Source organism: Oncorhynchus clarkii, chromosome 8 (genome assembly GCF_045791955.1).
Source record: "Oncorhynchus clarkii lewisi isolate Uvic-CL-2024 chromosome 8, UVic_Ocla_1.0, whole genome shotgun sequence".
Lineage (NCBI taxonomy): Eukaryota > Metazoa > Chordata > Actinopteri > Salmoniformes > Salmonidae > Oncorhynchus > Oncorhynchus clarkii.
The window spans coordinates 41,107,321-41,134,913 of record NC_092154.1 but is presented as its reverse complement, the minus strand read 5'-3'; the positions used below and the strand labels follow the sequence as shown (position 1 = coordinate 41,134,913).

Genomic DNA, 27,593 nt, shown 5'->3' with positions numbered 1-27,593 from the left:
ACTGGACATTAGTGAGTAATATACTCGGGAGCGGTGGGTGGTGTGCGTCCATCCGAAACCTCACTAGAAGACCGCTCCTGCACCCTGTCCCAACGGTGGCATTGTTTCGGCCTCTGGAATCATTTCAAATGCCCTGCGAGGTGCAAACAAAGGATCCGCTTTGGGAAAGTCTTATTCCTGGTCGTTGAAGTCTCTCTGATATCCAATAGTTCTTCCTGGTTGTATGTAATAACACTTAAGGTTTTCTGGGCTAACAATGTAATAAATAATACATTTTTTTTTTAAATCTAAAATACTGCACAGTTTCCTACGGACTAGCAGCGGAGCTTCCATCTCAGTTCACCTGGTCTTTGTCTAAGTGGGAGAGGTAACACAGCAATGGTACGAGCATGTTTTCTAATAGAGAATTTTTTGCTTACCTTTTTTTGTAATGTACCTGGAAACAACCCATGTATTTTTGTTAGCAAAGGATTTTGAAGGGTGGAATGTTACAAACTTCAGGAAGAGATAGAGAGAAGCCCCAAGCAGGTAATATTGTGTTTATCCAGAAACACAGATCTGTAGACTCACCTCTACTTCCCTCCAAAACGAGTCCTTCAGTCAGTGTTTCTGAGGATATCCTGTACTTAGTGCCTAATATACACCCCTCCAGGAGAGAGCTAACCAAGCCACCTACCTCATTTTAGCACAAACCCCAATTAAGAACCCCCTCACCCTTCCCGTGTTGACCCTACCCTTCCCCGTGCCCCATCGCTCACCCTTATCAGCAGGTATCTTCACTTCTCTTAGTAACCATGGAAACAGCAAGTACCCCCCACCCCCTTCGAGCAGAAACCCAAATTCACACAACCGCTTAGGTGAAATGGAACAGGATACATTTTTAGCAGGGTGCCTAACCTCTCTCTCTCCTCCCTTCTCTCCCTTTCTCTCTTCATCCCTCTCGCTCTTGTAGCTATGTGGTGTCTGGCGATGCGGATGGGAAGCTTAATATCTGGGACTGGAAGACCACCAAGCTCTATCACCGGATCAAGGCCCACGACAAGGTGTGCATCAGCGCCCTGTGGCATCCGCATGAGACCTCCAAGGTCATCACCTGTGGCTGGGACGGACAGATCAAACTCTGGGACTAGAAACGTGGGGGTGCAGAGGGACTCCCTCTCATAATTTAATGGCAGCTGGTATCCAGTCCTGTTTTAACTCAGTGTATATTTCTACACCATCTGAAGAGGGGACACTGGTGGATTGAACTTTGAACTGGTGATGTTGACAAACAGCTGTATACATTTGAAGTTGGAAGTTTACATAGACTTAGGTTGGAGTCATTAACTTGTTTTTCAACCACTCCACAAATGTCTTGTTAACAAACTATAGTTTTGGCAAGTCGGTTAAGACATCTACTTTGTGCATGACACAAGTAATTTTTCCAACAATTGTTTACAAGCAGATTATTTCGCTTATAATTCACTGTATTACAATTCCACTGGGGCCGAAGTTTAAAAGCACAGTCAACTTAGTGTATGTAAACAGCTTGAAAAGTTCCAGAAAGTGTCATGGCTTTAGAAGCTTCTGATAGGCTAATTGACATAATTTGAGTCAATTGGGGGTGTACCTGTGGACGTATTTTATGGCCTACCTTCAAACTCATTGCCTCTTTGCTTGACATCATGGGAAAGTCAAAAGAAATCAGCCAAGTATGATTCATCCTTGGGAGCAATTTCCAAATGCCTGAAGGTACCACGTTCATGTGTGCAAACAATAGTACGTAAGTATAAACACCATGGGACCACGCAGCCATCATACCGCTCAGGAAGGAGACGTGTTCTGTCTCTTAGAGATGAATGTACCTTGGTGCGAAAAGTGCAAATCAATCCCAGAACAACAGCATAGGACCTTGTGAATATGCTGGAGGAATCAGGTACAAAAGTATCTTTATCCACAGTAAAACGAGTCCTATATCGACATAACCTGAAAGGTCGCTCAGCAAGGAAGAAGCCACTGCTCCAAAACCACCATAGAAAAGCCAGACTACGGTTTGTAACTGCACATGGGGACAAAGATTGTATGTTTTTGAGAAATGTTTTTTTGGCAAAAATAGAACTGTTTGGCCATGATGACCATCGTTATGTTTGAAGGGAAAAGGGGGAGGCTTGCAAGCCGAAAAACACCATCCCAACCGTGAAGCGCGGGGGTGGCAGCATCATGTTGTGGGGGTGCTTTGCTGCAGGAGAGACTGGTGCACTTCACAAAATAGATGGCATCATGAGGGAGGAAATGATGTCAGGAAGTTAAAGCTTGGTCACAAATGGGTCTTCCAAATGGACAATGACCCCAAGCACACTTCCAAAGTTGTGGCAAAATTGCTTAAGGACAACAAAGTCAAGGTATTGGAGTGGCCATCACAAAGCCCTGACCTCAATCTATCGAACATTTGTGAGCCGAACTGAAAAGGTGTGTGCGAGCAAAGAGGATCATAAACCTGATTTAGTTACACCAGCTCTGTCAGGAGGAATGGGACAAAATTCACCCAACTTATTGTGGGAAGCTTGTGGAAGGCTACCCAAAATGTTTGACCCAAATTAAACAATTTAAAGGCAATGCTACCAAATACTAATTGAGTGTATGTAAACTTCTGACCCACTGGGAATGTGATGAAAGAAAAGCTGAAATAAATCATTCTCTCTACTATATTTTTGACATTTGACATTTCTTAAAATTGTGGTGATCCTAACTGACCTAAGACAGGGAATTTTTACTATGATTAAATGTCAGGAATTGTGAAACACTTAAACTCAGTTTATGTAAACTGCCAACTTCAACTGTACATACAGAGATAATGATTCACACATACTCACCCACAGTGTATTAGTTGTATTTAGAGGGTTTACACCCTTTTTTAGTTTCATTTTTAATCGGTGATATCAGTATCATCCACACAATACTGTAAAATATGTCTCATTTTTTTTTTTAAATGTATCTTTTTGAATTTAGGTTAACATTTTGCCTGTCAAGAAAGCACTTGTCCTTGGTCAAGTTGTTTTCATACTTCTGTCATTTGGCTTTGAAGGTCAGATTTTCCATGAAGTTTATTAGGATCCTCTCTCTTTAGTGACAGTTCCCTTCTCACCATTAAATCCACACAAACCCCTCCCTGAAAAGACAAGTGTTGCCAAGTTGCTATTTCCTCGTGTCTTTATAACCACATCAAAAGATGAGGGGTATTCATTTTTCTGAATGTTTTCATTTGTAATATGTCAGCCTGAACCTTGTCTGCCATTTTGTAATATTTGTTGACAAAGTAGTTGTACAGCTGCAGAGAGTGATTGGGGAAAACAGCTGGAGTCGTTGTGGCGTCTGGATTGAAATGTTCTATTATTTCAATTCTAAGGAGGGAGCGACTCCGTACCGTTCCCTCAAGAAACTGCTCATTTTAAAGCTGCAGTTCAGCTAAAATACATACACACGCACAGATTTCATCATCTTTGGGATTGCCTTTAGAATAATCCAGATTCAATATTTGCTTGGTCAAACTCCAGTCTCACTACAAGTTGACATACCTTGTAGTCTTTTCAAACACTATGTCATGTATCGTGTCATGTGTATTGACTGACATAAGACTTGAGTGAGGTGATTCTTCACGTTCTTGAGTTCCCTCCAGCTGTAACCTAGATACAGTGCCAGTCTGTTGTAACCCAGGCAGGGTCAGTCTCTGCGAAGACGGTCTGTCTCTCTTCAGGTGGCATAGTCTCGCCTTCTCTGCCTCCTACAGATGCTAATCATTGGGCTAAATGAGGCGTGCTCAGCCTGTCTGACAGCAATGCCCCCCGCTTCATTTACCCTTTTCTGCAGAAGATCCTGAGGACAATTTGAGGCTATTGTAATGAACAAAAATATAAACACACTATCCTGGAGCTGAAATAAAAGAGCAGAAATTTTCCATATGCTCAAAAAGCTTATTTCTCTCAAATGTTGTGCTCAAATTTGTTTACATCCCTGTTAGTGAGCATTTCTCCTTTGCCAAGATAATCCATCCACGTGGCAGGTGTGGCATATAAAGAAGCTGATTAAAGAGCATGCTCATTACACAGGTGTACCTTGTGCTCGGGACAGTAAAAGCCCACTCTAAAATGTGCTGGTTTGTCACACAGCACATTGCCACAGACGTCTCAAGTTTTGAGGGAGCAATTGGCATGCAGACTACAGGAATGTCCACCCTAGCTGTTGCCAGAGAGTTGAATGTTAATTTCACAACCATAAGCCTCCAATGTCGTTTTAGAGATTTTGGCAGTATGTCCAACCGGCGGCGTAACCGCAGACCTAGTGTGGCCACGCCAGCCCATGACCTTCACCTGAGGAATCTGCTGAGGAGTTTTTCTGTCTAATAAAACCCTTTTGTGGGGAAAAACTAATTCTGATTGGCTGGGCCTGGCTACCAAGTGGGTGGTCCTATGCCCACCCATGGCTGCACCCCTGCTCAGTCATGTGAAATCCATAGATTAGGGCCTAATATATTTATTTCAATTGACTGGTTTACTTCTGTAACACAGTAAAAAAAAAAAAAATGTTGCATTTATATTTTTCTTCAGTATAGTTTGGGCTGTGGCCTTGCCTGTGCCTTTGAGAAGAATTCTCCAGGAGAGAGTGGATATCTCGGTCTCTGTTTGGGACGGTTTGGCTCAGGTCCAAGCCCAGATAAGGCCATGACCTCCAGCCAGACAGAACACAGCCACTTTGAAGCAGCTCTGACCGATGGACGGACCTCAAGGCCACAAGAGGCAATTACCTCACAATGTCTAAGGTCATATCAGGGAAGGGAACAGGGAGTGGCGATTCAACATTGTTGAAATGATAGGAGCTTGATAGGAGGAGTAGAGCTCACAAAACTTTCCATAAACCTCCGTAAAAGTATTGGGACAGTGACATACAGTGGGGCAAAAAAGTATTTAGTCAGCCACCAATTGTGCAAGTTCTCCCACTTAAAAAGATGAGAGGCCTGTAATTTTCAACATAGGTACACTTCAACTATGACAGACAAAATTAGTCTGTGAATAATGATAATGAATAATGAATTTATTTGCAAATTATGGTGGAAAGTAAGTATTTGGTCACCTACAAACAAGCAAGATTTCTGGCTCTCACAGACCTGTAACTTCTTCTTTAAGAGGCTCCTCTGTCCTCCACTATTAATGGCACCTGTTTGAACTTGTTATCAGTATAAAAGACACCTGTCCACAACCTCAAACAGTCACACTCCAAACTCCACTATGGCCAAGACCAAAGAGCTGTTAAAGGACACCAGAAACAAAATTGTAGACCTGCACCAGGCTGGGAAGACAATCTGCAATAGGTAAGCAGCTTGGTTTGAAGAAATCAACTGTGGGAGCAATTATTAGGAAATGGAAGACATTTCAGTGTCTCAGCCAGCAGCAACCAGGAGACCCATGAGGCGGCGCACAATTTACCCAGCATCGTGCGGGTTAGGGGAGTGTTTGGCCGGCCGGGTTGGCCTAGCGACTCCTGTGGCGGACCAGGTGCAATGCTTGCTGACATGGTCGCCAGGTGTACATTGTTTCCATCGACACATTGGTGCGGCTGGCTTCCCGGGTTAAGCGAGCATTGTGTCAAGAAGCAGTGCAGCTTGGCGGGGTTTTGAGATGCACGCCCATTCTGAGTCCGTACGGGAGTTGCAGCGATGGGACAAGACTGTAACTACCAATTGGGGAGAAAAAAAATCAAATAAATATATATAAAGTTTAGTTATTGACACCACATTCCTAGCATGCAATGGTTACATCAAGCTTGTGACTTTACAAACATGTTGGATGCATTTGCTGTTTGTTTTGGTTGTGTTTAAGATTATTTTATACCCAATAGAAATTCATGGTAAGTAATATATGGTGTCATTTTGAAGTACTTTTATTGTAAATAAGAATATATGTTTCCTAACACTTCTATATTAATGTGGATGCCACCATGATTATGGATAGTCCTGAATGAATCGTGACTAATGATGAGTGAGAAAGTTACAGAAACACAAATATCATACCTCTATACCGCTAACTTTTACTACTTTAATACACAAGTGAATTACACCTTACAGTCTGCACTTTAAGCTCAGTCATTGTATCTTTTCAAATCAAAATTGCTGACATATTACAAAAGCCAAAACAGCAACACAATTATCACTGTCCCAATACTTTTGGAGCTCACTAAAAATCCAAAGGCAAACATCCCATGGGATTGACGACTCCTTCTTTCCCATCGTAGCTGGACTACATTTCACAGTCTCCCCTTCTCATTGGCCAGAGGCCTGTCCGTCCGTCAGTCAGTGCTTTCAAGGCCTCCACTCATTGTTGACCCAGCCCAGTGTATAGGCACTGCTGGCGTTCAGAAAGTTCCTGTGCAGGAAAAGGCGGGGTTTGGCTGGGTCGTTGTGGTAACGGAAGAGGCGGAAGTGAGCTCGCTCCAGCTCCTTCAGCAGGCTGAACCAATAGCGCACCACGGATGGGTCGTCCCCATCCACCTCAAACCCTGCCCAGTGGAGGTGGACTTCTAGTAGTAACTGACCCACTGAGCTCAGAACCCCTTCTAGAACCAGGTTCTCCAGAATCTTCCACTCTGCACTCTCCATGTCTACCTTCAGAACATCCACCTGGAACAGAGAGCGGGGAAAAGAGGGGGAAGATTTGAATTGCATACTCCTTGTGTCAATTATTTATTTACACTAGATGTCTGATGGGGGGGGGGGGGCTGTGTTTTGAAGCCACTGCACCTCCATCTTGGCACTACCCTACCATTGTAAAAATGTTTTGGAAGTTATAGAAATTGATTTGTTTTTGCCACATTTCTTATATTACAGACACCTTATTGCATACCTTTAAATTATATTATGTGAGCTAAACATATTAATAATGTTACTGTCCCCACCACAACAAAATTACTTTAATGCATGTAACTTTGTCCTTGAAACATTTAAGTGAAATACTGTAGAATTCCATTCATTCCTATAGACAGGTTGGTTGTTTAGTATCAAAACCGATTTGTGCCCAAATATGGGGCAAAACAGACAGGGTTGCATTAGATTGTTGACAACATGTAAACTATATTTAGTTTACTGAAAGCATAGATAAATTTGCACAATCAACACTTGTCGTTTCTAAAATACATTGATACAGTTGTTGGTTAGCTAGCTAACTAATTTGAGACATATTAGCATATATGTAACATCAGTCAAAACACCTCAAAATAAGACATGGTATCAAGCATAAGATAAAAAATAGCTGAAATGAGCCACCTACGATTCCCCACATGGCAGCTTCTTGTCATTGTTGCTAGTTAGCTGGCCATCCAGACTCACAACAACACACGGACCATCTTATAGATGGGTTGGCTGACAACGTCACAAAAATGATGCGTGCGCATTGGTGAGGCAAAAGCAGTGGTGGAAAAAGTACCCAATAGTCATACCTGAGTAAACGTAAAGATACCTTAATATAAAATTACTCAAGTAAAAGTTAGTCACCCGGTAAAATACTAATCAAATAAAAGTCTAAAAGTATTTGGTTTTAAATATACTTATCAAAAGTAAATGTAATTGCTAAAATGTATTTGGGATGCCAGGGATGTTGATAAGTGTGTGACTTGGACCATTTTTCTGTCCTGCTAAGCATTTTAAATGTAACGGGTACGTTTGAGTGTCAGGGAAAATGTATTGAAGGAAAAGTACACTATTTTCTTTAGGAATGGAATGAAATAAAAACTAAAAGTTGTCCAAAATATAAATAGTAAAGTAAACTACAGATACCCCCCAAAAAACTACTTAAGTATTAATTTTAAGTATTTTTACTTAAGTACTTCACACCACTGGTCAGAAGGCCGTGTGGCGTTATGATTATGAACAGTCAGATAGCTAGCAATAATGACAAGAAGCTGCCTTGTGGGGAATCGTAGGTGGCTCGTTTCAGCTCGTTGTATCTTGTTAATGATATGTCTTGTGAGGTATTTTGACTCATGTCATGTCTATATGGCAAAACTTCACTAGCTAACCAACAACTGTAACCATGCATTTGATAGACAACAAGTGCTCATTGTGCTAATGTATATGTTTTCAATAAACATTTGGAGACTAAATATATTTTAGATGTTCTCAACAATCGAAGGCAGCCCCTTCTGTTTTGTCCCATAGTTGTGCACGCGTAGGTTTTGCTGGTAAATAACTAACCCGTCTATGGAGGACTGCTCCTACTGGGGAGTGCCAATATAGCCGGCCGGTGGCTTCAAAGCCTTTCAATGGCCAATACATACTGTAGCATCAGCAATACAGGGTTTATATACGGCGGCAAGAAAAGTATGTGAACCCTTTGGAATTACCTGGATTTCTGCATAAATTGGTCATCGAATTTGATCTGATCTTCATCTTAGTTAATCTAACAATAGACACACATATTGTGCACCTGGATGTTCCACAGGTTTTGATAAGGAGATGAGGAGAGAGTACACGAGCAGGGTGCAATTGAGATCCCAGAGAGAAAAAGTCAATCATGATGATATCTAGCAATCAGTAACTAGAGATAACATGGAGAGAGTGGAAAAGTACTCTTGATGGAGGTGAGTGGAAGTTGATGCAAAGATTGAGAGGTTGAAAAAGAGATGTACTGTATCGGTCTGAGTTGAGGACGAGGAGAATATGAGGGGGTGTGGGGGGATTTATGTGCTATACGATGAGATGGGGAGGAAAATGCATTCATTTTAACAAGGGCCTCAAGATATAGTCTTACTGAGTCATCATATGCATGGCCTACTTTCAAAGCACATCTATTAGGCATTGGGCTTCCATTTAAATGTGTTAGAATGTTTTTGATGTCAGGTTACCTCCTTGACCCATACTTTTTAAAAGCCTTATTAGTGAAAGCGCTTTCATATCTTTGCTTTTGACATTTTAATTAACCAATTCATTCTCTCCTCCTTCCCCCATGTACTTTACTACCCCCTCATTGGCCGATTGCCAACATGGCACTGGTGACATCAACATTGGCAACTTGCAATGCAGCCGATGATATTTGTCAAATAGTTGACCCAAACTCCTCACACACCAATCATATCTCTATGATCTGTCTTTCAGCACACTGTTACAGTGTACGTGATGAGTTTCTGACCTGTCTCAACAGAACAACACTTATTCTAAGGGCTACAGTAAAATTAACAACTGAACCTGGCTGGCTCTCTGACATATTGCTCACTCTGTCTCTGGGTCTCCCAATAGATACCATCCCTCCCCAAGGCAAATAAATATTTCTTAACTGATCAGACACTTCATACAATGAGAACTGCCCTAACCAACAGAGATGTTATGACCCACGACCCCCCGTCCCTGCGACATGGTGTGTGTGTTTTTGGTTTTACTATCCTTGTCGGGAAAGAAGACCTCACAAGGATAGTAAAACAAGGAACATTTGGGGACATTTCGTCGATCCCAACAAGAAAAAAGGCCATATGAAGGTGTTACAAATCCCATAATGGTTCTACACAAGATATGCTTTTCTCAGGGTGTGTACTACTGAGTAGCCCTACTTTCAATAACTTCATTCTATTTGACAGCTGTCTTCTCCCTGTTGTACCATCACCTGGCATACCAGGCAAAACCTAAGGACTTCACACACACATATCCCTCTCAAAGTCCCTAAACCCACACCGCCAGCAGTACATCTGCTCTTCGCTTCCCCTGTATATGGGAAGTTGCCAGTTTTGCGTGAACATCTCCATATGGTGGCATAGCTCTGAAGAGTTCTCCGACTGCTCCGCTGTGCAGAATTAGAGGCACTAAACGTACCATGCCTGGAGCTGGGAGGAGTGTGTGTCAGAGTGAGAGAGGAATAGAGATATGCGGACAGGAACTACTTTGACAGGGAGGATTGGAAGAAGGGCAATAACTGATGGATTTGGGGAGGGTGTGTGCTTGGTGATTTGACCTAAATTGTGGTCTACTGAGGGGAGGGAGGTTCAGTGGTGCCGATGGAGTGTGAGATGGAAGGAGCTGTTATTTAGTCCTTCAGAGAGGCTCTGCCTGAGTTTGCCTTCTCCCAAGGTCATCAGTCGCCTTGTCTTGTTCCTACCTGTGTGCCTTTAACAATATAGGTTTTTTGCTATAAAGCCTGACAAGCAAGGCTAGAAGCTATGTAAACAATTGTTTTATCCTGTTCTCTTGTCAGGAGATACTGCTCTGGAGTTGCAGAGCAGTATATGGGGCAAAAATGGCTATCACCTACTCTGAGCCTGAGGTATGGTGGTGCCTTTTACCTTTGGGTCACACACCTGAAGCTATTTCCCTAACTGCAGAGAATATTCAAGTTGAGTCGGCCTTCCGCTGAAATGAAAGCCCCTCAAGTCATTAAACAGCAGCAGTCACAGTTTGTGTTCACCCCCAGCCAGGGGGGACTTTGATGTCTCCATGACGATGAGTAATTGTTGATCAAAATGTCTGTCCATAAAGCTGCTTTCAGATTAGGGATGCAAATATTTGTTGGTAGAATGGTTTAAAGCCGTTGGGGTGACTAACACAAGATAACAAGTTTGGCCTGCGTGATTTTTTTGATTGTATCAAAAAAGAGACTGAAGTATTTTGTGTTCGTTAATTAGTGGACGTGAGGTGCGGGGAGAGTCTCTGGAGACGCCTGTTTCAGACGTTTATCTTACTGAGCAGACGTATAATTAAACATCAATGGGACCAGGAGGGAGAGAGAGAGAGGTTAAATTCAGCCGCTCAGAGCGTCCCTCAGTAACTGGTACAGGAACTGTTCTGTTTCCAAACCTCCCTGGAGTTACTGGTCCCAACTGGTCCCAAATTGTTCCCCACCGCTGGTCACAACTGACCGGTCCCCAACAACCGCATGATAACTAACTAACCAGGTGAGGAAAGGCCTGTGCTGTGGAGGAGATACAATGGAAGTCATGTTGCCTGCTGTGTCCCTTTAGTGACAGTGTGGATGTGAGACATTAGGAAGTGACCTGGTTGTCACAGTGTCTCTGTTTGTTGTTCTATTGACTATTATACAACGAGTGGGTCTAATCCTGAATGCTGATTGGTTAAAAGCGCATTCTAGTCGGTGTCTATTCCACAAGTTACCACCTTCTAAATCTGATATTAAAATGCCTATTTACTCTGTTCCATCTGACACCGCAATCCACTGTCTCATCAGCTCAGGCAGGGAAGTTATAAACTTGATCTCCACTATAAAAAGCATCTCATATTTCTTTTAGACAAACATTCAACAGAGGAGATTTGTAAAAACCTTAATGTCTGTCTCTGCGACATTTGCAACATTGTTTCAATATTCAAATTCGATCTCCAACTGTCCCATAGTAATGAACGCATAGGGATCGGGACGAGAGAGAGAGGCAGGCAGCGTTTCTCAGCCAGTCGAAATCATGAATCAGCTGGCATCATTTTTATGGATATATACAGTTGAAGTTGGAAGTTTACATACACTTAGGTTGGATTCATTAAAACTTGTTTTTCAATCACTCCACAAATGTCTTGTTAACTAACAATAGTTTTGACAAGTCGGTTAGGCAGAGTAAAACCCTCGCAAGGATGCCTGCCCAGACGTCATCCCTAGCCGCGTCCATAGAGTATGCTCGGACCAGCTGACTGGAGTGTTTACGGACATATTCAATCTCTCCCTATCCCAGTCTGCTGTCCCCACATGCTTCAAGATGGCCACCATTGTTCCTGTTACCAAGAAAGCAAAAGTAACTGAACCAAATGACTATCGCCCCGTAGCACCGTAGCACTCACTTCTGTCATCATGAAGTGCTTTGAGAGACTAGTCAAGGATCATGTCACCTCCACCCTATCTGTAACACTAGACCCACTCCAATTTGCTTACTGCCCCAATAGGTCCACAGACGATGCAATCACCATCACACTGCCCTATCCCATCTGGACAAGAGGAATACCTACAGTTGAAGTCGAAAGTTTACATACACTTAGGTTGGAGTCATTAAAACTCGTTTTTCAACCTCTCCACAAATTCTTGTTAACAAACTATAGTGTTGGCAAGTCGGTTAGGACATCTACTTTGTGCATGACACAATGACAAGTCATTTTTCCAACAATTGTTTACAGACACATTATTTCACTTATAATTCACTGTATCACAATTCCAGTGGGTCAGAAGTTTACATACACTAAGTTGACTGTGCCTTTAAACAGCTTGGGAAATTCTAGAAAATTTCTAGAAGCTTCTGATAGGCTAATTGACATAATTTGAGTCAATAGTACGCAAGTATAAACACAATGGGAGTACGCAAGTATAAACACCATGGAATCACGCAGCCATCATACCGCTCAGGAAGGAGACGCGTTATGTCTCCTAGAACGTACTTTGGTGCGAAAAGTGCAAATCAATCCCAGGACAACAGCATAGGACCTTGTGAAGATGCTGGAGGAAACATGTACAAAAGTATCTATATCCACAGTATAACGAGTCCTATATCGACATAACCTGAAAGGTCGCTCAGCAAGAAAGAAGCCACTGCTCCAAAACTGCCATAAAAAAGCCAGACTATGGTTTGTAACTGCACATGGGTACAAAGATCGTACTTTCTGGAGAAGTGTCCTCTGGTCTTATTAAACAAAAATAGAACTGTTTGGCCATAATGACCATCGTTATGTTTGGAGGAAAAAGGGGGAGGCTTGCACGCCGAAAAACACCATCCCAACCGTGAAGCACGGGGGTGGCAGCATCATGTTGTGGGGGTGCTTTGCTGCAGGAGGGACTGGTGCACTTCACAAAATGGATGGCATCATGAGGAGGAAAAATGATATGGATATATTGAAGCAACATCTCAAGACATCTGGTCTTCCAAATGGACAATGACCCCAAGCACACTTCCAAAGTTGTGGCAAAATGGCTTGAGGACAAAAAAATCAAGGTATTGGAGTGCCATCACAAAGCCCTGACCTCAATCCTATAGAAAATTTGTGGGCAGAACTGAAAAAGCGTGTGCGAGCAAGGAGGCCTACAAACCTGACTCAATTACACCAGCTCTGTCAGGAGGAAGGGGCCAAAATTCACCCAACTTATTGTGGGAAGTTTGTGGAAGGCTACGTGAAAAGTTTGACCCAAGTTTAAAAATTTAAAGGCAATGTTACCAAATACTAATTGAGTGTATGTAAACTTCTGACCCACTGGGAATGTGATGAAATAAATAAAAGCTGAAAAAAATCACTCTCTCTACTATTATTCTGACATTTCACATTCTTAAAATAAAGTGATGATCCTAACTGACCTAAAACAGGGCATTTTAACTAGGATTAAATGTCAGGAATTGTGAAAAACTGAGTTTAAATGTATTTGGCTAAGGTGTATGTAAACTTCCGACTTCAACTGTACAAAGAAATGTAAATTGAAAAAAGGTCAAACGAAACGAAGTGCAGCTAGTTTGTTATAAGTTATTTTGTTAGCTGTGTTGTTGGCTAGCTCCTCTGGACAACAGTTTCCTAACGAGAGAGGACATTTTCTATGCCAAGCGACATTGTGCCTCATTAGCTCATTGTTAAATGTCACTAGAAAACAGCTTAAACAAATGCAGCTACTGTTGTTATTCTGTCTACACCGGCTTCTCTAGTATTATCACTTAATTAGGTGAAAGCAAATCAATTTGCATGAGATCTGAAGGACTGTTGAAGTGGTGTTAATCCCCATGGAGACAGGCTCTGATGCTGACCAGAGTGGCATATGACTCATTTATGAGCTGTGTAATCAACGATAAAGAACACAAATGAATGCATATTTTGATCTTTAGAAGCGACTCATCAGTTCCCTGTGCTGTTCTTCTGACGCAAAGCTGGAAGAAAGAAAAAAGTCAGGGAGAAGAAAGGCAGACAGTTGTTCCTTAAGCATGCTGTGTACTCACGTTAAAAGCCCATTATGGAGACGTGTGTGTCGCTTTGCATCTAAAGCAGGTACAGGGATCGGGTCTGTCCTTATCTCAAACACATGCACACACGCTCCAGAAAAAGGAATTAATGGCTGATGCCTCTAAGCATGGACTCGCTAATGCTAGGCACCCGTGCGTGGCTTCCAGGCATTCTGCTCAAGAGCCTGGTAAAAAATGTGTACTAATTAACGGTGGCGGTTCTAGCTTGTATGGCTTCCTGGGCGAACCTCCCCTTCTGCACTACCTGTAATTTTTATTCAGACATTTGGAACAACACAAATAAATAATCATAACATTTAAAACTATAAAAATATATACAAAAATAAGACTCATAAATATCAAAAAGAAGTAACAAAGACAAATAGGCACTCCAGCATCAATGCATTACCCATCCCCCAACACTGTCAACCAAGAGTCAAGACTATAGTACCCATCCCCCACCACTGTCAACCAAGAGTCAAGACTACAGTACCCATCCCCCAACACTGTCAGCCAAGAGTCAAGACTACACTACCCATCCCCCAACACTGTCAACCAAGAGTCAAGACTACACTACCCATCCCCCAACACTGTCAACCAAGAGTCAAGACTACAGTACCCATCCCCCAACACTGTCAACCAAGAGTCAAGACTACACTACCCATCCCACAACACTGTCAACCAAGAGTCAAGACTACACTACCCATCCCACAACACTGTCAAACAAGAGTCAAGACTACACTACCCATCCCACAACACTGTCAACCAAGAGTCAAGACTACAGTACCCATCCCCCAACACTGTCAACCAAAAAATGCAACAATATGTCTGTGAAACTATATATTCACAGTATTATGAATGAATTGTGGTTTATTTGGTAGCATTTCGTAGTGTGACTGATTGTACTAATTGCATTAGTACTGTATGAAGTTAGAGGTGCGCTATTTGATAGATTCTCCCGCTCCCCCTACCTCAGGCTTCCAGTGGGGAGACCTGAGGTCAACCTACCCCGCATCCCTCCCCATCTCGTACTTCTGAGTGGGAGACCTTCCCAGGCAGTAGCCTGCCTAGCTCACAAACTAGAATCAGGGCGCCCACTCCCGACAAGGTTAATTGACCCACAGTCCCACACGTTGACATGATATCATTGACATGAAGTGCAAATGAGCGATAGAAAACCGATGATGTGCTGTTGTGTGCAGGCCCACGTGTGTTTGCAAGCGTGCATGAGTGTGTGTGTTTGTGTGTGGATGTCATTGACCTTGTATGCAGATCCATATCTGATAAGGCAGAACACAGAGCTCCCCCTCTGGTGGACTCCAGTGAGTTAATATTCTGAATGATAATATTTAAAGGAGGAAAGCCATAACTATAAGCAAAGATTATGGATATACTGACAAGATACTCTCCACCCTAACAATGGGAGTCATTATCCACAAAGCGGCACATCGGGCTGTCTAGCTCCCGCCTATCCCGTCTTTGGATTGGTGGATACATCTCATTGTTGTATTCCTTTTTTTTATATTCAATCAGGGTTGTTGACGTCAAACGCATGTATTCAATGGAGAGAGATGCTATGCTTACTAGCCTCATTCCATGAATATTCATAGCCATCTCGAGACAACTCCGATATAAAGTGTTTTTTCTCAACAACGTAAACATTACAAAACTTCCATTATATAAAATAAACCTCACGTGGGCAAATAAGCCATTCATTTTTTTGTTGACAAAATATGGACTCTTTCATTGACCTCTATACAAAAACTCCTTGCTTGGTGGACGAAAAAATGAGAAAATACCCCCTGCTGGAGGGAGACAGAGGCCCAACCCGGCTGAGAATCTATCTTCCTCTGAGTTTTCTGCCCTCCAGGGCAAGAGGAGACACTGGAGGAATGAATGATAAGGAGGTGTAGAGAGGAACTGCTGCTGCAGTCAACCTGCAGCTTTATGTGGTAATGAAGTGAATTCTTCCAGCTCATAGGGAGAGAAAATATGCATTTTCGTGTAGCCTTTTTCGGCCGAAGTGAGGAAGATAAGGATATCTGGTTTGTGTTTATGGTGACTTTTATAGTGTCTTTTGCATGTATTGTTTGTATTGGTCATGGGTATGCCATAAACGACAGGTACTGCATATTGTGCACTGTGTAGGACGTTGGTTTGTGGAGTAAGTTGTCACTGTATTATGTATAGTACATATACTCTCACAATATAAGCCCATGTTTGACTTATTCCTTATATTTGATTCAGGACACATTTGCCCATTTGTCACTTCATTCACACCTCACCGTTTACACCCTTCTCCTATCTATGTGCACCCTGACCTGTCTGTGTCCAAAATCGTTGAGGATGGTGGCCAGTTTCTTGGTGTTGCCGTGCTGTCTCTGGGCGGGGATGGCTGGGTTGGGGTCCCTCCAGTCTACGGAGAGACGATGGAGACACATGTCTGACTCCTGCAGGTGGGCCTGCTTTAGGCTAGGGTCAAAACAGTGTACCTCACAGCCCACCCTGGCCAGAGAGCGCTCCAGGGTTTTATCCTCCACACCCAACCTATGGGAGGGAGGGAGATAAAAAAAAAAAAAAAGGTGGAGAGGGAGAGAGAGGTTATATAAATCATATTTTATGGATGGATGAGTGGATGGATGGATGCAGATATAATTATGTATTGTATATTGTATAAGGACTTTTGGGGAATAGTTTGTATAGCTGCTGAAGCTGAAAATAACTGCTCACTTCAGCAGCTCAATGAATAATTCAATGTAAGGCTAAAAGTATGGGAGGATATGAGCAGGAAAATATTTTATTTCTTCTTCCCACTGCACACAGACGTCAATTTAACGGCTATTCCAAGATGGTTCAACGTGATTTCATTGATATGACGTGGAAACAATGTTGATTCAACCAGTGTGTGCCCAGTGGGTTGCCTGTTTTCAAGACTGACAAAGGCTCATGTTTCACTCCCCCCTCTCTTTCTTTCTCTCTCTCTCTTTTCCCCCTCTCATTTTCTCTGTTCACCTTTTCTTCTCTTCCCACTCTTTTCCTCTTTCACTGAATGCTCCTTGTTTGTAAATCTATGCAGGCAGACAGACCTCACTTTCTCTCTCAGTCTGTATCTGTAGCTGTGTGTTTGCGATGTGGCTTGCTGTATCTCTACACAGTAATTGCAGCTCAGGGAGTATCTCTCAAAGTTAATTTCTCACGGATGAGCTACTCTGTTCCCTCATAGACAGCCATGCGTTTAGGAGGGAGATGCAGGGATGAGATGAGAGAGGGAAGGGAAGACAGAGGAAGGGAATGCTCCAGACATCTCGGTTACCCTCTCTGCTAAATGATTCAGTTAACACAACCACTAATGGTATCAAAGCAGGCCCTACCAGGAGAGTGTCTCATGCCTTGCTACCGTTTTAGTGAAATGATACTTCAGATGACAGTGCTTGCTGTTTTACACGAGAGGATGTGGGAAGTGCAACTGTGGTATATAAGCGGGACAAATGCCTCCGTTCTGCACATTACTCTCGTCCAGCTGCATAATCTGTTATTTCCAAGGTAATGTACAGAACGTTGCTGTTTGTCCCTTGCATATGCCAACATTCCGTTCAAACAATGCAGTCAATCCACAGCCATACACCGGTTGAATTCAGTAGATGATAGAACAGACAAGTTGTAAATGCAACAAGTACTGATATTGTATCATATAACAGCACTCTCAGCTTTCCAAGAAAACAAAAATTGAGACACTCATGGTGTGTTCACATATGTTTTTGAGGCTATTTATACAGATATTTTTTTAAAACCGGTATTTATGATTTTATGACAATTGTCAAGGCTGTGGGTAACTGGTGAAAGGAGTCAGGCGCAGGAGAACTGAGATGCGTGGACAAGGTATTTAATACAAGAAAGCACCAGTATAAACACAATACTATAGTGCGGGAACAATACCGGTACCACAAAATAAACAGGCGTAATAACAAAACCTGGCAAAAAATACCAGCCGTCAGTAACAGCCTGATCAATAGAACAAACACGCACACCAACATGGGGGAAACCAGAGGGTTAAATAATGAACATGTAATGGGGGAATTGAAACCAGGTGTGTAGAAAACAAAGACAAAACAAATGGAAAATGAAAAGTGGATCGGCGATGGCTAGAAGGCCGGTGACGTCGACCGCCCAACGCTGCTCGAACAAGGAGAGGGACCGACTCCGGCGGAAGTTGAATAATTCTATTCACAATATTTCCATTTCTGATATATCACATGCCTTTGTTTTATGTTCCTGCATAAGTAAAATCAGGATTATGCCTCTACTGTCATTTATTCCAATTAGACTGGTTTGTATTTCTCCTCGACCAATATGGCTGCCATTTTCACCCCATTCTGAAACTTCGAGGGTTTATGTCATATCCCCTTTTAGTAATTTAATAGAATCTCTATGGATACATGTTTCAAAATTGCCCTTTGTGGTATAGTACTGTAAATTACAGTACATTTCACTGTTTTCACATTAGGCCATACACTTGCGCTACCCATTAAAATTGACTGAACATCACATTTCCATCATTTCTTTCCCATGTGTGATCAAAGGTGTGATCATTGAAGACATCTTTCACAATGTAATCAAATTAAAGAAATGAAAGAAACGATGTTTAGCAGTCACTAGTTTGCATCAATCCTGTCTTGACCATTTGGCCATTGGTTCTCATCGAAATTACATTGTCCATGCCACCCTTTGGCATGGCGAATCCAAGCCTGACATACAGTACTCATTCAAAAATGTGCAAAGCTGTCATCAAGGCAAAGGGTGGCTACTTTGAAGAATCTCAAATATACAATATATGTTCATTTGTTTAACACTTTGTTGGTTACTACATGATTCCATATGTGTTATTTCCTAGTTTTGATGTCTTCTCTATCATTCTACAATGTGGAAAATAGTAAAAATAAAGAAAAACCCTTGAATGATCCAAACTTTTGACTGGTACTGTAGGTCTGGATTGAAATCAATGCATGCCTCATCCATGGCCTGAAGGCGGGTGGCACGCTCATGGGGATGGCAATCAGACATCTTCCACCTGTATTGCAATCGTGTATTGTATTTTACAGTATTGTATTTATGTATTGTAGTGGTCCTGTATGTAGCTCAGGTCAAATGGCATACAGTATATTACAGTATTACAGTACTCAGTAAATATAGGATGCATTTCTTTCTTGTTTTGGACTGGATTATTTGCATATAGGTATTGTAATGCATTGTATTGGTGTTGATTTACTGCACTGTAGGAGCTAGAAACACAAGCATTTTGCTGCACCTGCTTTAACATCTGCTTCTCTGTGTACGCGACCAATACACTTTGATTCGATTTGTTACATAATAGTCAACATCATAGTAGTACATTCGAGTAAGTATATATCATACTTTTTATGTTTCTACTTTACATACATACATTTTCATTATGGACTTCTCAAAATCTCTACTAGACAAAACAGTTTACATGTCAAATCTATAGCGTTACTAAACTTTTAATCAATCATCAATTAAGAGCAGTCGGATTAAGTAATAATACAATTTATTTTAACAAAAGATAAGAGAATCATATCAAAAGGAATGTGGGCATTGCATTGTGAAATTCAATTACTGTACTTTATGTGAACAGTGGTGGAAAAAGTACCCAATTGTCATACTTCAGTAAAAGTAAACATACCTTAATAGAAAATTACTTTAAAAAAGTGAAAGTCACCCAGTAAAATGCTATTTGAGTAAATGTCTGAAAGTATTTGGCTTTTAAAAAAAAATGTAATTCCTTATATTAAGCAAATGTATGGATTGCCAGCGGACCACTACAACACTCAGACATCATTTACAATCTAAGCATTCGTGTTTAGTGAGTCTGCCAGATCAGAGGCAGTAGGGATGACCAGGGATGTTCTCTTGATAAGTAGGTGAACTGGACCATTTTCCTGTGCTGCTAAGCATTCAAAATGTAACAAATACTTTTGGTGTCAGGGAAAATGTATGGAGTAAAAAGTACATTATTTTCTTTAGGAATGTAGTGAAGTTAAAGTAAAAAAAAAAAAGTTAAATAATAAAGTATAAAGTAAAGATTGCCCTTTAACCTTTGTAGCCTTCTGCCCGGTGTGTTTAACTTGTCTAAAGTATGGTATCTTTAAAGCTATTTTTTTATTTGTATTTTTATTTGTATTTTTTTTCTAGTTGAGTATATTATTTATATTGCTTTGTCTTGGCTGTATGTGTGTATGTTCAAAACTTAATAAACAGAGTTAAAAAAAAATATATAAAAAAAAAAAAAATAAGCAGTACTTTAAAGTATTTTTACCTAAGTACTTTACACCGCAGTATATTAACATTTATTGCAATGTGAGACATGGATTTTTCGATTAAACACAAGTTTAGTGAAAAAGTGTCTTTGATTTTGTGTGTTATAAACTCAGCAAAAAAATAAACGTCCCTTTTTCAGGACCCTGTCTTTCAAAGATAATTCAAAGATTATTCAAAGATAAAGGGTTTAAACACTGTTTCCCATGCTTGTTCAATGAACCATAAACAATTAATGAACATGCACCTGTGGAACGTCGTTAAGACACTAACAGCTTACAGACGGTAGGCAATTAAGGTCACAGTTATGAAAACTTAGGACACTAAAGAGACCTTTCTAAGGACTCTGAAAAACACCAAAAGAAAGATGTCATGGGTCCCTGCTCATCTGCATGAACTTGCCTTCGGCATGCTGCAAGGAGGCATGGGGACTGCAGATGTGGCCAGGGCAATAAATTGCAATACCCGTACTGTGAGATGCCTCAGACAATGCTACAGGGAGACAGGAAGGACAGCTGATCGTCCTCGCAGTGGCAGACCACGTGTAACGACACCTGCACAGGATCGGTATAACCGAACATCACACCTGCGGGACAGGTACAGGATGGCAACAACAACTGCACAAGTTACACCAGGAACGCACAATCCCTCAATCAGTGCTCAGACTGTCCGCAATAGGCTGAGAGAGGCTGGACTGAGGGCTTGTAGGCCTGCCCAGACATCACCGGCAACAACATTGCCTATGGGCACAAACCCACCGTCACTGGACCAGACCGGACTGGCAAAAAGTGCTCTTCACTGACTAGTCGCGGTTTTGTCTCACCAGGGGTGAAGGTCGGATTTGCGTTCATTGTTTAATGAATGAACGTTACACCGAGGCCTGTACTCTGGAGTGGGATTGATTTGGAGGTGGAGGATCCGTCATGGTCTGGGGCGGTGTGTCACTGCATCATCGGACTGAGCTTGTTGTCATTGCAGGCAATCTGCTCGTTCTGTGCGTGATTTCCTGCAAGACAGGAATGTCAGTGTTCTGCCATGACCAGCGAAGAGCCCGGATCTCAATGAGCACGTCTGGGACCTGTTGGATCGGAGGGTGAGGGCTAGGGCTAGGGCCATTCCCCCCAGAAATGTCCGGGAACTTGCAGGTGCCTTGGTGGAAGAATGGGGTAACATCTCACAGCAAGAACTGGCAAATCTGGTGCAGTCCATGAGGAAGAAATGCACTGCAGTACTTGGCCACACCAGATACTGACTGTTACTTTTGATTTTGACCCCCCTTTGTTCAGGGACACATTATTCCATTTCTGTTAGTCACATGTCTGTGGAAGTTGTTCAGTTTATGTCTCAGTATTTGAATCTTATATTTATACAAATATTTACACATGTTTAGTTTGCTGAAAATTAACGCAGTTGACAGTGAGAGGATGTTTCTTTTTTTGCTGAATTTACTTAGTCAATTGAAAATGTGCTTAGAGTTTTGAAACAGCTGCCTTTTTGATTAACTGTTTTGAGTTATGTACTAAGAGTTGTGAAAATGTCAAACTGTTAAAAATTGCATCAAGTGATAAGAAACTGAACATACAGTATATAGTTTGATAACTGCTGAGCACTGTAAAATTCTATATTTTTACTTCGTAACTGTATTAATTTGACATCAATTTGTTGGAAGGTAAAACCAAATCGCATATGCATGTGGCTGTAAATTCTACATCATCATTCTCCATCAGCCAGTGTGCTTCAATAGGATAAAGTTGAAAGAATCACTTTATGTGCTACCATTTAGAATTGTGTAGTGTAGTGTACAATGCACTGTTGAAATACCTTGGTTGTATAACAATATATTCCATCTCATTATCTGAATTTCATTGATACACTGCAAGCTGATGAATTTCAAGCAGAGAGACATGCAATACCTTATTAGTTGACAAATCATGTAGAAAAGGTGATAATTTTTTGCAATACCCCAATTTCTGATGATTTGTCCTACGTATGTACTGTATAAATAACTGTAAGACTGACATATTTCTCAACATGCTCATAACCTGCCATTGGATACAAATTATTAGTAAGAAAAATTGTGTGAAGTTTTTGTGAAATACTCTGGTAAATGATATTTACCATCTTGTAACGATCTTCGTCTTCATCGGATGAGGAGTAGGAAGGATTGGACCAAAACGCAGTGTGGTAAGTGTCCATGATATTTTATTATAACCGAACATGAAAAATACAAAATAACAAAGTGAATGTAAGAAATGAAAATCGAAACAGTCCTGAAAGGTGAAAACACAAAACAGGAAACAACTACCCACAAACACCAGGGGGGAAAAGCTAACCTAAGTATGGTTCTCAATCAGAGACAACGATAGACAGCTGCCTCTGATTGGGAACCATACTAGGCCAAACACATAGAAAAGAAAACATAGAACAACAACATAGAATGCCCACCCCAACTCACGCCCCGACCAAACCAAAATAGAGACATAAAAAAGGAACTAAGGTTAGGGCATGACACATCTACTATTCTTTCCATTCAGCTCTTCAAAAATAACACTTTTGAAATGTGGTTATCTTGTATTTGCTATTGGAATAAATGGTAGTTAAAATTACTTAATGGTGAGCCTATCATTACCTGATGTATTGGTGACTAAACTAAATCTTATCATGGTATTTAACTGAAAACGTAGTAGATGTGTGTGTCACAACCTGATCGGTTTCACCTGTCCTTGTTATTGTCTCCACACCCCTCCAGGTGTCACCCATCTTCCCCCAGAAGTCATGCTGGATTGACAGCATGGCCATAGTTGAATGTTTATCCTTTAAAGCTTTGAAAAGAGACCCTTAAACCCAGACTTGGACCACACACCCAATCCACTGAATAGCAGTTAGCCACTGATTCCTTCCAAACCACCCATTGTTGAATTTGCGATTTCCAACTTGTTGTGTAATATTTATGTCCAATGGCCGATGAGCACCTCACATTTTATCTATAATTTTCTTCATAATTTCTCTTCTTATGACAAGGATTGAAAAGGGTTTGCCAGTAGATTGTTGTCATGATTCATGATGATGACTGCTAGCTTGCTAGCTAAGATTTTGAAAGTATGATGTTGACATGATCAGTCCAATCAAAGCTACAGTAGATATATCGTATTTGATGTCATTTTACCTGTGGCCAATGACCTTGGGCCTTCTTGGATGGGCAGCTGTAATATAACTCTATGGCGGCACCCAAGGGGCTAGAATTTTCAAGCTCTCCCCGTAGATTTTGAGGTGATGTAGTGTCCCCATGAGTGACAGACCACTGAGCCAATCACAGCGCAACTAGAGAACATTACCAACCCCTATGCTCCGTATTTTCCGCTGGACGCCCCACCTCCACAGAAAGCATTGAGCTAGGCTGTAACACCTGCATTTTAGAGACCATGTTTGTATGCAGCTTTATTCGATAATTTTTTATACATTGTTTGCAAACTGACATGTGACACGTATTAATTCCAAAATAAATGCAAAACAGGCAACAACAAAAATAATAAGGTGGGGCTCAAAACAGGGCTCTGCCCCACCTGCCCTGAACGACGGGTCCACACTGGCTTGCCATTCCAAATAAAGTGGAATATTTTTTGCTCATGTAATTTAGAAAACAAGTCGTTAGGTTAGGCAGGGCCATAAGTAAATAGGTAATCTGGGATATGACTAAATAATGAATCAGAGTGATTTCTCCACAAATAGACAGGTGTTGTTCTTTCCATGGTAACTTTCTATTAAAATGTATTGTAATGAGATATTTGATTTATTTCGGGATATGAATACCGAGTATATGCACTTTACCGTTGGGACCATTTAATTTGTAAACTACACAGTAAGGTAAAAGTTGTATTTTTTTTGTGATCAAATACGGAATATGGTGCACTTATCATAATTCTGTTTTAATCCGGAGAGGTGAGAGGTTTGCATATTTCCTTTTGCCTTTCGAGTGAATTATAGTTACCTACCATGAATGTATTTGCTAGCGACAAAGGCATGGTTGTTGTGTCCAACGGCTTTCAGTCCTGGAGCCTTCACCAAGTGAGTGTCGAAGTGAATATATCAAATTAAACTCTTTACGACAATACATTACAGTATATCATAAAGGCATTTCCTTTTGACGGCCTAGTTACACCCTCACTCTAGGGATGTTTTGTTTGAGACCAGAGCGCCGAGGCATGCGTCTAAATCGCTGAGCAGCTAACTTCAGAGCAGTGTGCATCACTGGGCATCACTTTTTCAGAAATACGTCATCAATGATGTCCGGAGCGTCGCTTGTCGCATGCTTTTTCTAACCGCGTGTTGCAAAATGCCAGATCCCAGTAGTTATATATGTGCCGTGTCAAAGATTACGTGAACAACCACGATCAAAGGAACAATCCGGCTTTCACACAGCTCTGGGCCCGAGTTATAGATGTATTATTCCCTGATCAGGTAGTCAGGAAAAACCATGGTGCTTAATGATGTCTCCCCCCCCCCCCCCGCCCACTGTGTTGTAGAGTTGGTGTGAGTGATGACAATGGGGATATACTCCTGTTTATCTAGCTCTGCTATCACAACAGCCCATCAAACTAATGTGGCAGAGAAAACCAACCCCCAGATCATTAGATCGATACAGACAGCTGAAGTGTGTGTGGGGACTTGTATGGCGTACTTTGACCTGAGAGAGCAATACTATAAGTAACATTGTGAAAAGTGAGGAGAAATTGGAGTGTATGTGTATGTGCTTATCAGTCATCAATAGGAAATCTGTTTCTCAAAACCAGTTGACATTGGTGTAAACAGGGTTAATCCCTAAACCTGCTTTCCCACCCCCTCATTCCTGTTCCTGCCCCTCTAACCTCTTCGCTCCTTCTCAGAGTCCACCGACTGCCTACCCTGCTGCTGCCAGCACAAAATAATAGGCCATCCAGGGGCTTAATCTCTTCAAACCTACATCCCACCACTGCCAAGCCCAGCTCAGCCCTGGGTATACAGCAAGGGCACATCTTCTCCTGGAAGGTCAAATCCATTTATACTCTGCAAAATAGCATCCAGATTACATGACACAGAGATATGATTTCAATTATTAGATATTTTTTATTTATTTAACCTTTATTTAACTAGGCAAGTCAGTTAAGAACAAACTCTTATTTACAATGACGGCCTACCAGGGAACAGTGGGTTAACTGCCTTGTTCAGGGGCAGAACAACATTATTTTACCTTGTCAGCTCGGGGATTCAATCTAGCAACCTTTCGGTTACTACTCCAAAGCTCTAACCACTAGGCTGCCTGCCGCCCTAGTGATGTGTTGGGCCAGGCTGTTTCTGTTTCTGTGTGTGTGTACGTGTTTAACTTTACTTGTGGGGACCAGAAGTCCCAAAAGAATAGTAAGCAAACAAAATTTGACTAACTGGGGACATTTTGTTAGTCCCCACAAGGTCAAATGCTATTTCTACGGGGGTTTGGGTTAGAATTAGTGTTAGGGTTATAATTAGGTTTAAGGTTAGGTTTAGGAGCTAAGGTTAGGTATTGAGGTAAAGGTTTAGGGTAAGGGTTAGGGGTTAGGCATTTTGAATGGGAATGAATTGTGTTTCCCCACAAGGTTAGTTATACAAGACTGTGTGTGTGTGTGTGTGTGTGTGTGTGTGTGTGTGTGTGTGTGTGTGTGTGTGTGTGTGTATATATATATACTCACCCCATAGAGTAGACCCGGCAGTGTTTGGTGTGTATCCGTTGTGCCAGGCTGTACCTGCTGTCCAGACACACTGCCCAGGGCCCCTTTGGCCCTTCCTGACCTTCTAGTGCCAAGGGGCCCTCTGGGGAAGGGGGGGGGCACAAGACACCTGTAGGAGAGACACAGGGGTCATCAGTAAACTTCTCCCCTAAAATATCATTTAAAAAAAGTATTATTATTATATATTTCTGCATTGTTGGGAAGATTAAGAAAGCATTTCACTGTTAGTATACGCCTGTTGTTTATGAAGCATGTGACAATTAAAATTAGATTTGATCGTTATTATCATCGCCATTGTTATCATTTTAATTGTAATAATCATCATCAACATCACATACTGTATAGTGTATACCATAGTTACCCCTTGCCCCTGTCAGATCACATATTCCCCCACACACACACACACACACACACACATATATTCATATTTCAACATGTTTTTCTTTCTCATCGAGTAGCACCGTCTCCATTTCTCCTCCTCTGCCCCTCGCCTTCCTTTCCTTTTGGTTTCAGTGAAGGAGAAAAAATGTGATTTAGTGTAAACAAATGCGTCCTCCATCCTTGACATGATTCTCCATCTCACAGTGAGCGACAGGGCACCTTAATCTTGCCTTAATGCTCAAGGATTCCATTGACTCCATGTTGCAGTTCAACGTTTCTGTTTATTTTTTCATTACATGTTCTATATACTGTAAAGTGCATGTACTAACTGAAACTACATACAAAATCAATAGATTCATTAATAGCTAGAGTTGAAAGCGCACACGGCCAGGTTTCTCTTGTCAGCAGAAGAGAGTGAGAACAAGAGAGGAATTGAGGAAGAGAGGAGGAGCGAAGAATAGGGAGAGGACGAGAGAAGGAGAGGGAGATATCTGCCCTTCCAGGCCCCTATCTCTCTCTACTGCAGCCACCATTGCTGACAAAAACACCAAGACTAACAGAACCAGTTGGCTCACACTGGCTTGTCTTAGTCTGTGGGGAGTAGGTATTTCTTTGTTTGGGACGGGGTGTATGTGTATATTAGAGAGAGAGGGCAAACTCCAATGCCAAAAAGACAAGGATGGGTATGTAAAGTATGCGTGAAGAGCTGTGTGTGAGCCAAAGCCATCATTGATAGAGTGTATGTGTGTGCATGCATGGAGGCATTTGTGCATGCATACATACGTGTGTGTGCATGCATTCATGCATGTGTGTGTCCTGAATGTTTGTCCTGAATGTGTGTCCGGAATGTGTGTTTGGAGTGTGTGTGGGAGGTGATAGGACAGACAGGATTTATGACTGTTTTCTGTCTGATTGCTTTAGCTCTTCTATCTCCTCCAGAGACTGTCTGAACTGGACTGGATCAGCGGATATTGACAGAGACAAACTGATTATTTGTTCTAATCTGTCTTTCCCCATAGAGACCACTGCCCAGACAGAGACTGGTCATAAATCCTTCTCTTTCTGAACCAACATTTTAGCCCAACCCTAACCAGTGGCCGGTTGCACCAGTTGGTGGGTCGTGACTCTACGTCCAATGTAAAATGTGCTCTACTTTGCTGACATTTATGAATTCTTCCCCATGCCACTAATGGAAAGTGGACGAAGTCTAGAATCTCTAGAGGG

The 27,593-nt window shown here is 41.7% G+C and overlaps 1 protein-coding gene and 1 pseudogene across 1 annotated transcript; one reads left to right on the top strand and one right to left on the bottom strand.

Moving 5' to 3' along the window:
- LOC139415450 (pre-mRNA-processing factor 17-like) overlaps positions 1-5,577 on the top strand; it is a 35,017-nt pseudogene extending 29,440 nt beyond the window's left edge.
- A 398-nt stretch (positions 5,578-5,975) lies between these two features.
- On the bottom strand, positions 5,976-26,031 carry LOC139415389 (probable methyltransferase-like protein 24). Its single transcript, XM_071163501.1, has 3 exons — positions 25,950-26,031; positions 16,239-16,464; positions 5,976-6,649 (listed from the first exon to the last, which is right to left on the bottom strand). The coding sequence occupies exons 1-3, from the start codon at positions 25,952-25,954 to the stop codon at positions 6,332-6,334; spliced, it is 549 nt and encodes a 182-aa protein (XP_071019602.1). The 5' UTR covers positions 25,955-26,031; the 3' UTR covers positions 5,976-6,331.
- Positions 26,032-27,593: the final 1,562 nt, after the last annotated feature.